We start from the raw sequence: 16,793 nt of genomic DNA on the forward strand, positions 1-16,793 counted from the left end.
TGGAAGCAAAAACAGGTGTGATGGGCGTGGCATGTATAACGTTGGCCTCTAGTGTGACATGTACCATATGTGTTGACAGCACTTTCTAAACAATAACTGTCATAAGGTGTCAATAACAACCATTTACCATCCCTGTTATATGGTGGTTGATCACGTCGTCTGGTCAGAGGGTAAGGAGCTCTTGGACCTCACTGTTTTCCCAATTTGCAGACATCCTCAGCTGCTGTTCTTCTTTGACTTAGCTGCTTACTGCTATCGGCTACTTTTTTAAAATCTCCAGTGGGTCGCACATATAACATGTCATCAAAATGTCACACCCGTGCTGCCCGTGATCTTGTCCTGCAGGCTGTCGCATTTTTACAGAGGTCATTTTGGCGCTGTTATTACCTACGATGCTGCCTTTAACAGAAACAACTCTGTCCCCCCATTCTGTGATTGTACCTTTTATACAGATTGGTGAGGTGTAATAACGGTGTGAAATTCCCGCTTTGAGGCAGTGTAAAAGGGGCTAGTGTTAACTGGAGGATGGACACTACACCTTCCTGACAACACTGTTGCAACACTCTGGAGCACGACCGCATGATCAGCCTTAAGATGGCACTTGGCTAGCCAGTGGGATGCTCAGTTTTTTTCTCAAGCGTGTTTCCAACTGGGTTGAACATGCTTGGGGAAAAGAAATAATGCTAGTGGAATACACACACAAGCACTAACATGCATGCGTGGCCTGACTGGCTACCACAAGAACAGAGAAGCTCGGATTACAACACACGGGAGCAACACAGAGGGAGCGTGACTTCATTCTCTGCTCAGAACGCCATTACCCCACTTTATCTTTACATAGTAAATGGTTGACTGCTGTTATATTATTGCCCTGAATGTTGTATAGAGCTCCTTTAAGTTAAGACTGGGCTAAGTTGGGAATATGAGATTTCAGTCAAACTGACTTCTCATGAAATTATGGTGAATGAAATTTTGTACATGAGTTGAAAGCTTTATAAATCTAATCCTTGACCTTTTTATATCTGAGCAAGATGGTGAAATGTTGAGCTGTTTCAGGGAAAAAAAACACTCAAACACAAGTTATTTCTTAGCAAATTCTTGATGTGACTTACATGTTGGGATGAATGAGGAGTTAAAAATATTGGTACATTTGCAATAAAATTAAAACATTTGGCCATAAAAGCAAAACCAAGAAAATACCTAAAACTGAAGAAGAAACTATGACAACATTTTTTTGAAGAAGTCACACAGTCTTATTTGTATCACCTCACTCTGAATGAGCCTACTGCTCATGAGGATCTACACTCTGAGGTAAATTCAAGCATTAAGCATCAATGAGCACACTTCAAAAGATAATCTCTACATCCCTCCAAAAAAGGGCCCAATTCAAACTCTATCCATTATATAAATAAAATGACAAAAATATAAAGATGCTCCAAAATCACAAAGCTCATCCACAACATGCTCCGCATTAAAGTTATGGATGGCCAACAAGCTTTCATGACCACATGTGTGCACATGTGGAATTGTGTGTGTCAAACTACATGTGGTTGATTTCTGCTACTGTTGGATTTGCATGTGAGGATGCCAGAGGAAAGGGAAAACTGTTGGTTCCAACTGTTGGGATTTTGGTCTTTCCATCGTGTGCGTGGCGTCAGAGTCAAGGCTTCACTGGCTGGATGGACAGCAGGCTACCAAATTTGAAGTGCTGGATCACAGGGAACTTCTCCAAACACTGGAAATGGGACGGCAAAAAACAAGAGACAGACTGTTTAACTAACATGAGAAAAGTATGCTTCAAACAAAGTACAGTACTGATGAAGTGCAGTACTTATTCTAGTACTTCATCAGCCTATTATACCATCATTGTTTAGCCACTTTAAACCAACCATTCATTATCATATGCTTGCAGTGCATGTTCAAATATACCCAAAGATGATGTAGGACAGCATGTGATGATCTGCATATTTGTTTGTACAGTAAAGGTTTGATTTACATTCAGATAGCTATGCTAAATTACAACCAGGTAACTTTCTCTCACTGATGAATAGGACTACTGCTGCTTTTATTAATGCTAAAGCTAGACCGATGGGGTGGTGGTGGCTCAGACGTAGAGCAGGTCATCCACTGATATGATCAGAAAATTGGTGGTTGGATTCCTGTCTCCTCCAGCACGCGTGTTGAAGTATCCTTGGGCAAGATACTGAACCCCAAATTGCCCCTGATGGCTGTGCCATTGGTGTGCGAATGAATGGTTACTGAGTAGCAAGTGGCACCTTGTATGGTAGCCTCGGTCACCAGTGTGTGAATGTGTATGAAAGGGTGACTGTGACATTTAGCTTTAAAGCACTTTGAGTGCAGTCCATTTACTGATAAATTGGCTATGATGATGTACTGGCTGATATATTAGCCGCTATGTCACTGTCAACTATCTCAACCACTACCACCACTAACTAAGGCAGGTAAAATTTTCAATATTAGCTGTGATTCTGTCTGAGATTTGGAGCTTATATTATGAACATTCAGTGTTTCCCACCATAGCTGGTTACAGCCAATCAACTGTTAAAGCTGTATGACGCAGTGCTGAAGGACCGTCCCAGTGTGAGGCTCTCCTTCGCCTTTCTGCCCAGTTAGTTTGAGCTAACACAACACAACGTGATCTCATCGCTACTTGTCACATTTTAGCCAGTAGCCCCACAGCAGTGGTTAATATGTGACACAGAGCCATTAATCTCACACTAAAACGGCTTAACGTTGTTGTTACACCTGTTAATAAGTGTTGAATAAAGTTAGCTTTGTGATGCTAACAGTTAGCCCTGTTCAAGGCGCAGAGCTCCGGTTGTGGGGAATTCACTGGGATTGGCTGAATTTGCTTTATTTATTGCGATTGCAACGCCGCTAAATTCTGTAGGGGCTGACAAGAAAACCTAATTATGGCATCTCTGTAGCTGCAATAGCCCTGGCATGTGCTTACATTCTGAAGAAGGCGAATGTTAGCTAAAGAGGCTACGTGCATTGACTCCAAAGCTATGCTGTAGCCCCTTGATGTTATAGGTCAGGTCATAGGGGATGGGTTTGACCCTGCAACAATTTAGGTTTTATTTTTGCTATTATGTGCACCATTCCCATCAGAAAGAAATGATGACCAAAACTACAAAAAACTAGAAGTGCAATCAGAGAGCGCAGACTTCAGCAAAGACCAAATCTTTCAGGTCTGCTCTGAAATTTTGCTGGTTTTTCCTTGGCCCATGCTACACATTCCACCAAGTTTCATGAAGATTGGGCCAGTAGTTTTTCATTTACACCTCCGACACACAAATGCACAAACCAAACCATGACCATGAACTTTTTTATTATTTATTTCTGATAAATTGGTCACCTACACTCATAATTTATTAAGTAGACCCAATATAAAACCAAATATACATATCTTGCCATTCATCATTCAAGTTTGTCCCCAACATGAGTTGATATAAGCAGGTGTGGAAGTTAAAGCAGCATATGATTCTGTACAGGGACTTTCCATTGAGGTTTAGTGACAGGACGCGTCCTGGTCTTTGACACAGACATTCAGTGGAGCCAGTTTTGGAAGGGCGGTGGTGGGGGTGGTGGGTGTCTGCAGTGGGGGTTGGGAGGCTATGCTGGGGGAACACAGTGGAAATGAACTCTTGTGCTCAGTGTGTCTGTGCAGTGACACTATCAGTCACGATCATGTGGGCAGAACTGGGGTGGAAACAAATGCCACAGAGAACTTTGGTCTCAACACATATTTAATCAGTGAGAATTAGTAAAATCATCAAAGGGTCACTGATCATATAAACTCTTCATACAACCCATTCAAGGGCTATCATACTATACTGTCAGTTAAAAGACACAACTATATCTTATTGAAATGGATTAACACAGATTAAATCAACATTGCTGAAAAAAAGTTATGACAAACCCGTTGATGACATGTCTCCTAGTTAACTCCACATTTGTAAAGCCGTTCATGCTCCTTATTAGAATCAGAATATGGGTTTACTGCCAAGTAGGTTTTCACATACAAGGAATTTGCCTTGGTGTTTTGGTATATAGACAAGAAACATAAATATAGAATTAAAAAAACACACAAAAAACACAAAAAACTCTAATATTAAAAAAAACACTGTGTAAGTATTTGAAGCAGCTGTACAACATGGAGGTGGCTGAGCCAGCGGTTAGCAGCTAACAGTGCTAATGATACAAACAGTACAATCATACAATGGCAACAGTGCTGCTGACAGAGCTAATGGTGTTAATGCTGGCAGTTACTGGAGGCATATTAGCGTTTCCTAGGATAGCCAAGGCATGACCCACTCTACTCTGCCCCTGACTGCCTTACCCTGACATTCTTACCCTAACCCTCTCTATCTCACTCCTCCTGCTTGAACCTAACCAATCCAACTAATGAAGGCAATGTGTGCGAGCCAATCAAAGGGAGAGCAGGGTGGTGACTAGCTAGCCATTGGGATACTCAGTCAAGGACTAATGTGCAAACACTGCTAGACCATCTACCACAACAGCTGAAGGCTCAGATGCACCTAACCAACATCCAAGAACTAGCGGCGATGAAGGCTGACTGTTGTGTCGCCTTACGTTTCTTGTGACTCGGCCAAAAAGTTACACTTTAGCATATCACAGAGACTACAGCCAACAACCAAGTAGCACATACATTTGGTGCCTGCATGAGAGGAAATTACTCTCCATACCAGCGGGTGGCAGCAGTCTGTATTTGTCATTTAAAAATGGAAACCAGAAGACCGACAGGACGGGTTCAAGATGCTTGTTAGCACTTCAACAACTGATGCTTACATAACAAACACATTTACCGTGCGCAAGTGAACAATACCACCAGCAATTACAAATTGGCTCTGTGTGTTAGGATTCTAACTGAGAAACTCGGAATACAACACAGAGAATGTGACTTAATTCTCTGCTCAGGTTGCCATTACTCCACTATATCTTTACATAGCAAATTGTTTGTTGCTGTATTAATGTTCTCAGTGTTACTTATAGACCCTTTGAAATGAAAGAGTCAGGCAGAAATGCTCGAAGATACATTTGAAAATACGTTGAAAATGGCTTTACCATTGTTTTTATACGCTTCAGCCTTCCGTACTTCAGTTCTTATGTTTCAGTACTGTTGAACCTGTTCTACAGAAGACCATATTATTTAAAGGATAACTCTGATGATATTCTGGATTTTTCTTATTGTCAACAAATCCCATGTGCTGACCCAAACCAACACTGACTGTATCCACTAACAAGTATTGTGTGTGTGTGTGTGTGTGTGTGTGTGTGTGTGTGTATATCAAAACTTGAAGATATATCTTCTTCCTCTGTGCCACAGACCTCCATTGTTGTCTATTAAAAACACATCAATGAGCCACACTGTTACACTGGCTGACATGTTCCTTTTGGGTCTTTACAAAAGACTTAACAATCATAAAAACATAAAGTAACACCAGCCTTATCTGCTAAGTGTTTCTGAATGGGTTTCCTTCCTTCCAGACAGTCTGGATTTCATTCGTTTCTCTCCAGTATGTAAATTAACTTGCTGAAACCAACAGCTAGCTTGTCTTTGACAACAATAAATCAGGCATGATGTTCACTGTGATGAATATCCAACTTGAGCAAGTCTGTACAAGTAGATTTTGTATAGTGTATTGAAATGAACTCAACTCAATAGCTGCCTGGAGAAAGAATAAAAAAATATACATGACTGGTAGTACACAGGATAAAATGTGCAAAAACACTAGCGGGGGCCTTTAATATGAATAGATGAGCTGATTGACTGATGTTCTTTCCATGTATGGGCAAGATAAACAGTGTAATTCTGTCCACTCAAGTCAAACTAACAGTCCAAGTCCGACCGCCATTGTTTCCCTGAGCGTGTCACTTCACGCATTCAGTTTATGTTCCAAACAGGCTACAAGGCCTCAGACTTGCCTCCCCACTCAGACAGAAAATGGTGGATTCTGCTTTCTCTGGGTCTAGTACAACTCTCTGCCGAAACCCTGTGTGGGGCCAGGAAAAGGGAGAGAGGAATGCAAGTCTGCTGATGGTTGCTCCAGGCTTGGAGGAAGGTCGGGACAGAGGGAGGGGAGGATTTAATGAAGGGAACGGCAAAGGAGGAGGAGGAGGAGGGGGAGGGGGAGAGAGAGGCAGACAGCTTGGCCCCTCAGCTCTTTGGGAAGACTCACAGGCTGCTCTGGAAAACACAGGATGTGGGCATGCAGGCGGGGAGAACGGGCTTAGACATCCCCCCAACCCCACCCCCAACCGCCCACACGCACACACAATTCCATTCTCTCCATTTCTCTCTTAACCCTTTCCTGCCTCTCTCCTCTACTACGCAAAGAACCAGTCGTTAGGACGTTTTGCTCATAACGAACCTGGTGACAGTCAGCTTTCAAACTGATCTGATTTCTTTAATGTCATGTAAGCAAGAAGACAGAAAACAGTGATGGATTACAAAATATTCAGTTTACACAGCAACATTTCCATTTGTACTTTTTTTTAACCATGTATTGCTTTACTACGTTTCAAACGTTTTTTGTGTATATATGTGCAGAGCCTCAAAGCTTTCACTGTAACAGCAGTGCTTTAAGAAAAGATCACTTTATGTATCCAAGCCTCATTGTATCCTAAATGATGAAGTTAAAACTGAGAGTCTCAAGTCCAATCTAGAGGGAAAGGTTACAGTGTGACAAATACGCTGCAAATCTTAGTGAATTTGACGGTGAAACAAAGATGAGATCTATAACCACCCCCAGCAGCCCTGTGAAAATTTACCTTTTAACAGCAGTGCTTTGAACTAAATGCTAACATCAGCATGCTAACATGCAGAGAGTGACAATGGGCATGTACTGTACGCAAATTTGTTAATCCTTGGATGTTGAAGGAATGGCCCACCTTAAGTGGGATTTATGCTTCTGCATCGAATGAACACCATAGCATAATGTACCCTATGCCTTAGCCTGACATGCACCTCCCCAGAAATGTTACTACACATCGTGGCAACGCAGACTTCGTGTCTATATTTGTAAGCTGAAAAGCATTTCCCCCAGTGGTAACAATGCTTTTATTTACTTTTATTTCACAGATAAGAAACAATAAATCGTGAAGGCAATAAAGCCCCCACAAAATAGCATGTTAAATCTTGTGTGTGATTTATCCTGCCTTCATATGAGTAGAGGAACTCTCTGCTAGTTGCTTAGCTATTTTATAAGATGTAAAATGCCAAAGGCTTGAGCTAATAACATTAGCCTGTTGCATTTGTATGGAGAACATGTTTAGCATCAGACAGTTTTGTCAGTGAGCCTTGTGAGCTGTAATGGAGCCGAATTTTGTAACGTTACTTTTGTTAAATGTTGCTGTTGTCCCTGGCTTCATCTGAATAGAGGAAATGTATGCTTGCTGCTGAGCTAATTCATACAATATAAAATGCCATAGGCTCGTGCTAATAACATTAGCATGTTATATTTGTGGGGAAAATGTGTCCAGCAAAGAAAAGTGCTTTGTCTGTGAATCCTGCGAATTATAATGAAGCCAATTTGTGTACTGGTGTTTGAAATTGTCGTAATAAAGCCATGTTTAATGTGTGTTTTGGTGTGTATCAACTAACCTTTACAACACTTTACAGAAACCTCACCACCAACTAGTGTTTTGGATGTGTAACTGCAGAGTGACATAGACACCGCACAAGGAGAAATGGTCAAAATGGCATTGGCCACATGCCTAGGCTACGGTGTAGGCTCTGCATAGACCTGACGCACAAAAATAAATCCACTTTTACCCTGCCATACTCTGCCTCCTACTGGCTTACCCTGGCATTCTTACTCTTAACCTTAACCAATCCCACTCCTCTTGCCTAAACCTAAACAGTGCAACCAACAAAGGCAATGAGTACTAACAATCATAAGCCCCGTTTCCACCGAGTAGTAAGGTATGGGTTCAGTTTGGTACGCTTTTTCTCCATTTCCGCTGCGAAAAGTTGTGGATGGAACCGAACCGAAACGTTACCATTTTTGGTACCCCTTCTGTTGGGGTACCTAGCACATAGATCTGGTACTAAAAGGTGGAGCTGTGAGCACTGCAGTCTGTTGATTGGTCAGTAGCGGATGGTCACCCCACTCAGGGCTGAGTCGAGTTTAATTAGTAGACTGTAACTATAAAATATAAGGATGTTTTGCTGCCTCTTGCAGCAGCCGGAGTTGGAGAAAAAATAACTTCATTCGATGAGCCGACTGCCGAGATTTTTAAGGTGGAACATTAACTTGTAATGTTACTCAATGCATGAGCTGACGACGTGACTCAGTCAACACACCTTAAATATTCAGTACGGCAACTTTGACCATTACTTTAGTTTTTATATGGCATTCACTTTTAGTAACGAGTGGATCTTCAAGCACTGTTGGACAAATTAAATGCTTTATTCAAGCAGCAACTTCAGGGCCTGAAAAATGAAGCCAATGCTTAAGAGCCAAAAACTGTGGTTCCTCTAATGGTCACTTGAGGCTGGCACCAAGAGCACGTCAATCCCCATAAACCTCCATGTTAAAATGCCCAACTTTACAGCAGAATTAAACATGTTCACAGTGTCGTACAAAAAACAGTTCTGGTCACTATATCTAATTTCATGACAACTGTCAGGGAATTAAATTTTATATAACTCACCATGTTAAGTTTAATTAAGGCCTAAATTATGCATAATTAAGGATGTGGCCACTTCCTTAACTACCTATCCCAACCCTAACCCTGTCTGCAAGGTGTCACTAAAGTCTATGAATCAGATCCACCTCCTGCTCCTCCACACCTCCACCTTTTTGTCCACTTCTGGCTGAAAAAAACCCCCAAAAAACAGATGGCGATGGCCAAAAAATTGAAGCTTCAAAACAGGAGTCCACAAACCAACGGGTGATGTCACGTTAGCTACGCCCATTATTTTTATAGAGTCTATGGTTTGATCTTGTGAATGTGCTAAACAAAATGTTATCAGCATTATTCATTTTCATCTTCTGAGGACAATGAATGCCTGCACCTAATTTCATGGCAATCCATCCAAAAGTAGCAACTTAAATCATACCCAACATGCTGACCTTGTGGTGGAGCCTGAGGAAAAAACAGGGGATCACCAAAGTAAGTACGACTCCTGAATAAATTGTTGAGATATTTTAGTCAAAGTTGTGAACTGACAGATAGACATGGCCTTTCCTATAACCGCAACACAAGCACGGCTTTTATGAAAACTTTTGTGCATACATGGTTCCAGAGTATGCTCCTAATGACTTTGTTGATCCTCCGACTTTCAATCTAACAGCACCATCAGGTCAATCTTTTGGTTTATTACTGATATTATTACCAGCTGTTTAGTGCTAATTAGGAAATGTCAGCATGCTAACACACTAAACTAAGGTGTCGAACATGGTAAACATTATATATCTTCTAACCATCAGCATGCTAGTGTTTTAATTATGAGCATGTTAGCATGCTGACATTAGTATTCAGCTTAAAGCACCACTAATGCCCCTTTTCCATCAAAATTAGCATGTGAATGTGGGATAACCTGCTAGAAGTAGGCGATAGACACACAAGAGTACACAGCTCTGCAGCAGACAAGTATGCCTGTCTGTGTATGTGTGGTTTTTTTTGTTTTGTTTTGATTTTTTTGTAGTGTGCGATGTTTAATGTCACGGACAGGCCGGAGAACAGGTAAACAGCAGAGAGGAGCATGAAGGCCTATGAAACCTATACGCTGGTTACTTCTTTTTATGTATCTCTTACTTATCCATTCTCTCTGTTAATCTTGGTGCAGACTAATTTGGGTGGATATTTGAGCACTGCTTGGGCAGAGATGGATGGTATTTTTTTGTTGGCTCATCACTGAATCTCACCAGTAAAGGAGCTAAAATTAGCACATTCACCCAGGTGCTGTGTTTCCATCAATGCTGGTCAGAGCCGAAGGCAATAAATATCCATGCCTACTACAGAGTCTTTTGACCCGGGTGAGTGGCGGTTGAAACCTTTTCCACTGCATTAAAAAGCCAGATGTTAGCGGGTGTTAGTGGGGTTTTTTGTGCAGTGGGAAAGGGGCTTAGGTAAGACCTCACAGAACCCATAGCATGGCTGTAGACTTTTAGATCCTTTTAACACAGATGACTCTCTGCTCGGAGGGGAAGGAGCTCCTGGACCTCATTGTTTTCCCAATTTGCTGGCATTTTCAGCTGCTGTTCTTCTTCTTTGAGTTAGCTGCTAACTGCTTCTAGCTGCTTTTAAATTGCCCGGGGCGGGTTGAACACATAAGTCGAGAAAACGTCACACCGTCCCATCTATGGTCCCATCCTGCCAGCTGTCCCTTTTACACAGACAACAGTTCAGTGCTGTTACCACCTCCACTTTGGACTTAAAGGCAAGACAACTCTGCCCTCCCCATTCTGTGATCATACCTTTCATACAGAACAGCAAGGTGGAATAAGGGCACAATCTTACCACCTTGAAGAGGCAGTGTAAAATGGGCTTTTGTCTTTTTTGTTTTTAAACGTGCTAGAAAATGTCATGTAAAAAGCTTCCTATACAGGCCAGGCACGGTCACCTCAGAATTTTTAACAGTGAGTTTTCTGACTGAAATTAGTTTATTGTCCCAATCAGTGGATTGGCTTGCGCAGGTTAAGTTACATTCACACAAAGTTCGAATTTGGTAAACGGTGTGAAAATTCACACCACTGAGTGATTGCAAACTATCTCCACAGTGCTGACCTTTGAGTGAACTGGATAAACAACTGGACTAACATGCAGCAAACAACTGAATAAACATATCTGTGTCACAGCACCCATTTTTATATAACCCTCCCTTGTATGGTCTGCAGCCAGTTAAGACAGAAGTGCATGGTACAAATACATACCCTTGAACTAACTGCAGCAAGGTACTGTCTCAGCAAAGGAAAGCAAAAACCTTGACAAATATATCTTATATAGATTTTGTACTCATGAAGTTCAGATTTTGGGATTTCCTATTTAAGTTGCGATCATGTTCTTTTCACTTAGTGTTTTAGTTTTGGGTCAGTCAACAGAACAAGGAATGAAACTAAATTGACGCCCTAAAACGGACTCTTTCTTCACCAAACTATTTATCAGACTAATAAATCACTAAAGAACTGGACTAATAATTGATGATGACAGAAAATGAAACAAGCGTACCTCGGCCTTGTACATTCTGATCAGGCCCTGGTTGACTTTGGACCAGGAAGGAACAGCACTGATGTTCCACAGCTGGTTGGAGTGTTCTGCAAACGGACCTGTCTTCATCTACAGAGCAGAGAAAGAGGGACAGAGATGAGATGAAAGAGCAAGACAGCTCTGGTGAAACTTATCCACACTTCACCCAAAATACAAGACAAAGGAAAACTCACTGGTACTGGATTCTAAACTTTTGTTGATAATGGAGGATGACAGCATGTTCATAATTGCTTATATGCAGAGCTTAATCCTTTTATTAATATCAATATTATATACATTGTAGTTCATCTGTTTAATTAATTTTATTGCACCACAAGATTTATAGGATTTAAACAGGATAGCCTTTAAGCCTTCCTGCCAGTGGTGCCACACCGATTCTTGAAACGGCCATTAAAGTGAAACATCCAAAATCAGTTCATCAGGGAGTATTAAACACTCCGTCTGTAGGCTGAAAAAAATGGCTTTCAAAAGTTCTGCGTGTCTTCAGTGATGAATCTTTGGTCAGCCTGACTTGAGTCACTTATAATGGATTCTAACGCCGACTCACTGCCATAGCAGAAAGACATATTTTGGCAAAATGTTTTTGGAACATAGTGATCTTACTGATGGACAGTGGAGAAGTGGCTTATGCTGCAATAGTGGTTTGAGAGGTTTCTATGGACCACTTCATTCTTTTTCACACAGTAAAAATGGGTCACCAGTGGAATGCATCAATAACTCAATTCAAGCAGAGTGAAGCTGCTTTTCTCAATCAACCAACAAATGACATACTTTTTATATCCATCTTTAAAGGGCCAGTTTTTCTAATTTTTAAAAGTAACAACTTATTCAGCAGGCAATGTGAGAAATGCAGCACCAGTGATAATGAAGGATGTATACCTGTGAAGGAACAGAACCTACTGTGTAAAAGGAAAAGGAAGATCTTGAGCTTATTGCAGCAAGGAACCCAAAGTTAACCCTGCTGTTTGACTTTTTCCACAGTCCACAATGTGGCAAGAACAAATTTGAAATTCTGTACTAATGATTAAATATTTGTTTAGAGTTGTGGCGGTCCCAGACCAGACCTTATATCTGCTCATAATCTTTTTTTTTTTTTTTATTATTATTATTATTATTATTATTATTAATGGATGACATCGCCTCTTCTACGTGAATGTGGTCACTGATACTGTCAGAGAAATGTCACCAACTCTGCAGCTCCCCTTAGCTCTACAGAGCTTTACAGTATTGATCAGCTTCTGGTTTTCTGACTGATGATTGTGTTCTGACTCACTCTCACAGCTCTCATTCTTATCAGCAGGAGGCAGAAAAGCTCTGAAAACTACCTGACCACACTGTCTCTTCAAGGCGTGAATTTCAGACCATTAGTCCGCCTCGTTATTCTGTATAAAATACGGCTGCCCCCAACTAAGAAATTTTCCTAGTCAACCAATAGTCGTCATTTAGGGCCATTAGTCGACTAGTCGCCCGCATATTTATATTATCAATTATATAATTAAAATTATATATTTTCGGCGGGGCAACAAGGTCTGATAAAGAATAGTATAAGTAACATTGTTAACTCTGTGCTACATTAAAAAAAAAAACCAAAAACAAAAAATCATACCAATGAATCAATATAGGCCTATATTTTATCTATTCTATTCTATCTATTAAGTGCATGTCACACACTGAGCTAGTCACTTGTTAATTACGCTGTAAGCAAAGCAGTAATGATTGTGAAAAGTGGCTAATGGGTACGAAGCAACTTACATGTTTCAAATGATGCATCTATGATGCGTGTATGGCCTCTAAAATAGAGGCCATACACCTGACGCGTCTTTAACTACCAGGAAAACGTGAGGTCGGGCACTGGGCACCACACTTTTGCCCTCTTTGTTACAGCTTTCAAGAGTGCGGCGGCAGGTTGCGTCTGATGTTGCTATGTCACCTTAACAGGCATCGTTTAGCCTATTTATCTGAAAGCCTGAGTGCAGAGCTGATCTTCTTCCAGGCGCTGTTTGTAAGTGTGTAGGACTATCGTCCATGGGACAGATGTAAAGCTTGTTTGTAACCTGACTCCTGTCTGACTGCTGAGTGTGTGTGGCCTCTTCCTGTGGCTGTCCTTTAAAATTAAATTCCCACATGGTCCAGTCATAGAGGTTTTAATTTAGTTTTACAAAGCGCCGCTTTTAATAGAGTTTCACATTTGTTTTGGTTTTTTTTTTGTGGTGAAGCGACAAATGAAATCTTGCCAACTAATGACCTTTCTGGTTGCCTAACGTTGGTTGCCTATTAAAAAGGGCAGCCCTAGTACAAAAGGTACAATCCTGTAATGGAGCACCTTTAAGCAGGTAGAAACAGCGGAAGAATCAGATCTGTATTAACAGGACAGCCGTGTGTGGAAGATTTCAAAAGTAGCTGTTAGCAGCTAGCAGCTAACTCAAAGAGGAGGAACAGCTGCTGAAATGGTTTGCAAATTGCTGTCGCCATGTTAATGCCATTGTTATTGTTTAAAGAAGCGCTGCCTATGTGTATGTTATACGTCACACTAGAGGCCAATGCTGTTGTGTTGCATGTCACGCTTGTCATGCCTCTTTTGCTTCTGCGATGCAAGAATGCTGTCTAATACCACACTGGAGCAGCATGATGCAGTCATCATTTGGTGCTATGTAAAAATGCAAAGGCGGCATAGAGAAGGGACTTCATAGTGGCCCTATTTAACAACTAAAGGCTTCTCAGAGGGTGGTGGTGACAAAAACAGCACTATAGGAGAATGAAAAACAGACAGACATTTATGAGGTGGACAGTAAAAAAATGACTCCATAATGTTGCTTTGCATGTAAATTAGCAACTGTTTCCTACTAAGTTTGTCCCATCAATTTATAGGTTGACAATATATTGCAGTCATATTACCTTGTACCTAAGAGGCCAAAAAAAGTTATTACAGGTTTAAAGCTGCCTTTATTACATTTTTAATTTGATCACAAGGAGGCAGCAGAATTGTGCCCCCACATTTGATGTTTGCAAACGCAACTTTGAACTGTGGAAATTATTTCATAAGCACACTGAACTTTCAGTTATCGTTTCTGCTTTCTCCAACTGTCTGGCTTTTTTTAGGCTTATTTTCCTGAAAACTATCTGTTTAAAATGAAGTTGAAAGAAAAATGCAGAGCAAGAAGAATGAGCGTGACTAAAAATCAATACCTCCCCTTACCCTTATAATAGAAACATATTAAACAAAAGCTACTGATTGCATTGCTTTCTTAATACAATGATTACTCTGCTTTTAGCAATGTAATCAATGTAGTAAAAAGAACATGCGGAACAAAAGACCTGCTGTTGCAGCAAGTGTTTAAATAACATTAATAAATTCTGGAATGAAAACAGAGAACAGAAAGACAGCAAATAGTAAGAATATACAGAGGAACAATAGGTACACAATCACTGTAACAAGTGTGACTGACAAATTAATGTAGAAATTCATAAATGTATGAATGAAGTGAGGACTATAGACTGTTTTCCCACCATTTTCCCAAGAGGCAGGGGAATCCAAACCCAGACCCTGGGGCATCAATCTAACAACCCCCTCCTTTTTCCATCCCCCCACTCACCCCCTCTCACACTGCTCTAGACACTTTCCAGGGCCTCGCATGAGAACACATGGGGGAAGGGCATGGAAGAGGGAGGAAAGGGGGGTGGAGACAGCCCGTATTCCCTGGAGGAAGGAGTGATTCACAGCAGCATGTGGGGAAGGAAGTGACTCATGTTTAGAACAGCACACACATACTCACATACGCACACTGGAGCCTTGTGTGTGAATCAAAAAAGAACATAAGTTTGAAGTATCCACATGTGTGTGAATAGGAGGGAAATACTTGGGTGTACATATGGAGCATTGCATGCTTAGAGGCCTGTCTAAGCGACAGTAAACAAAAGAGGAAAAACAAACCTGAAGTCAGAACTTAATAAGGCCAGTAATGGATCCAAGAAAGGAAAGAAGGCCTCAGAGTGTGTTATCAGGTTTATTCTGCTTCACTCGTCAAACAAAAAGACATATTCAACATGTTTTTGTAATCTGTTTAAACCTCAGAAAGTTGATTTTAACAGTCTGAGTTAAGCGTCATTATTGTTTCATTCCATTTACCTCGGAAGTCAGAGCTTGGAATGACGCCACACCCGAATCGACCCCTTCCAGTTCAACAAGTTGGAAAACCAAGATGTTGTTAGCACTACCAGTGCTAGCTAACATAACCAGTGTTAGCAGCACCACGTGGTAACAAAGCATTACGTTGTATTTGGCACATTCAAACACTACAGCAACATGTCTGCAGATAGAAGTTGGACGGTACTGTGTGTATCACTGTTGTAATGAGACACAAATAAGACTGACTTGTTAATAAACAGTATGGATACAGGATATGGATTCTTTTCAGTTGATACCAATAATCAATAATTACCTACTTCTCATGGCTGATACCGATAAGATAAACAATTATTTCATATTTTTGTGTTTAAAAAAGAAGTTCATAACCTGTAGTTTATGCACACCTGAGGCTAAGGAAGGCTATTGCATAACTCTGACCTGACCACATCTAACCAACATCATTATTGTTAACACAACAAAAACAAAAAACTTTTCTGAAATTTCATACATTCATAGCCTTTATAGAGCGTTTTACCTAAAATTTCAAATTAAATGCTTTGACATACTCTGTCAAATCAGACATATTAAACACAAGTAACTGAAGTAAGTGCAGTGCCGTGTCAGTGTGGGTTTTTGTTAACAGCTCTGTGTCGGATATTAGCTGCTGCCGCTGTGTTAGCTCGAGCTATCCGGGCAGACATTTAACTGACCATTCGCCTGAGAAGCAGCAGCTCCGGGGACGGTCCTTCAGCACTGCATCTAACCAGTGTAATAGCAGTGACAGAAAGGGATCAAACCCCTTCATTGTGATGTTTTCATCTAACACTGTGAAAAATGTCCACACTGGCGACAACACGTTTGGCTCTCTAGTAAGCATGCTGCGCTTGCTCCTCTTCTTCTGTGCATTTATGGGCGGTGTAGATGCTACACCACTTTGCAAACATGAAAGCAGTTTGGCTTTGAATTATCAGCTCTACTTATCAGCTATAATTGTATTATTGGAATAATATATTATAATAGAAATTTCCCATTATCATTTGATCATCTATTGGCCTGAGATATTTCATGCATGTGTTTAGTAGCCATCTTGGATTTTGAGGTTGGGGTTGGTTAGCTTTCTTTGACTATATATGTTGGAAATGTGACTTCAGAGGAGTTTAAGGTAAAATATCTGACAAGGAATTTGGAAATTACGACTTCCAAGGACATACTATTAAGCCTGGGTATCTCTGCTATGGTCCACCACAGTTGCACTCTGACTTAGAATGAATGTTATGGATAATGGTCACTGGGACCACATTTAAGGTGTCCCCACCTACAAAACAATCACAAACTGGTATTCCTCTTGCACATACCATAAATATACGGTATGAATTATAGTTTGTTTAGACCACTTTTAATTAGGGAT

General features: G+C 40.8%; 1 protein-coding gene across 1 annotated transcript in view; it reads right to left on the reverse strand.

The window, feature by feature from the left end:
- Positions 1-1,080: 1,080 nt before the first annotated feature.
- The window catches only part of ptpa (protein phosphatase 2 phosphatase activator), a 35,430-nt gene continuing 19,717 nt past the window's right edge, over positions 1,081-16,793 (reverse strand). The window contains exons 9-10 of the mRNA XM_049559934.1: positions 11,221-11,328; positions 1,081-1,735 (exon numbers count right to left, since the gene is read on the reverse strand). Coding sequence (XP_049415891.1) covers positions 1,661-1,735; positions 11,221-11,328 — 183 coding nt within the window. The 3' untranslated portion in view covers positions 1,081-1,660. The remainder of the gene's footprint in view (positions 1,736-11,220; positions 11,329-16,793) is intronic.

Source organism: Epinephelus fuscoguttatus, linkage group LG18 (genome assembly GCF_011397635.1).
Source record: "Epinephelus fuscoguttatus linkage group LG18, E.fuscoguttatus.final_Chr_v1".
Taxonomy (NCBI): Eukaryota; Metazoa; Chordata; class Actinopteri; order Perciformes; family Serranidae; genus Epinephelus; species Epinephelus fuscoguttatus.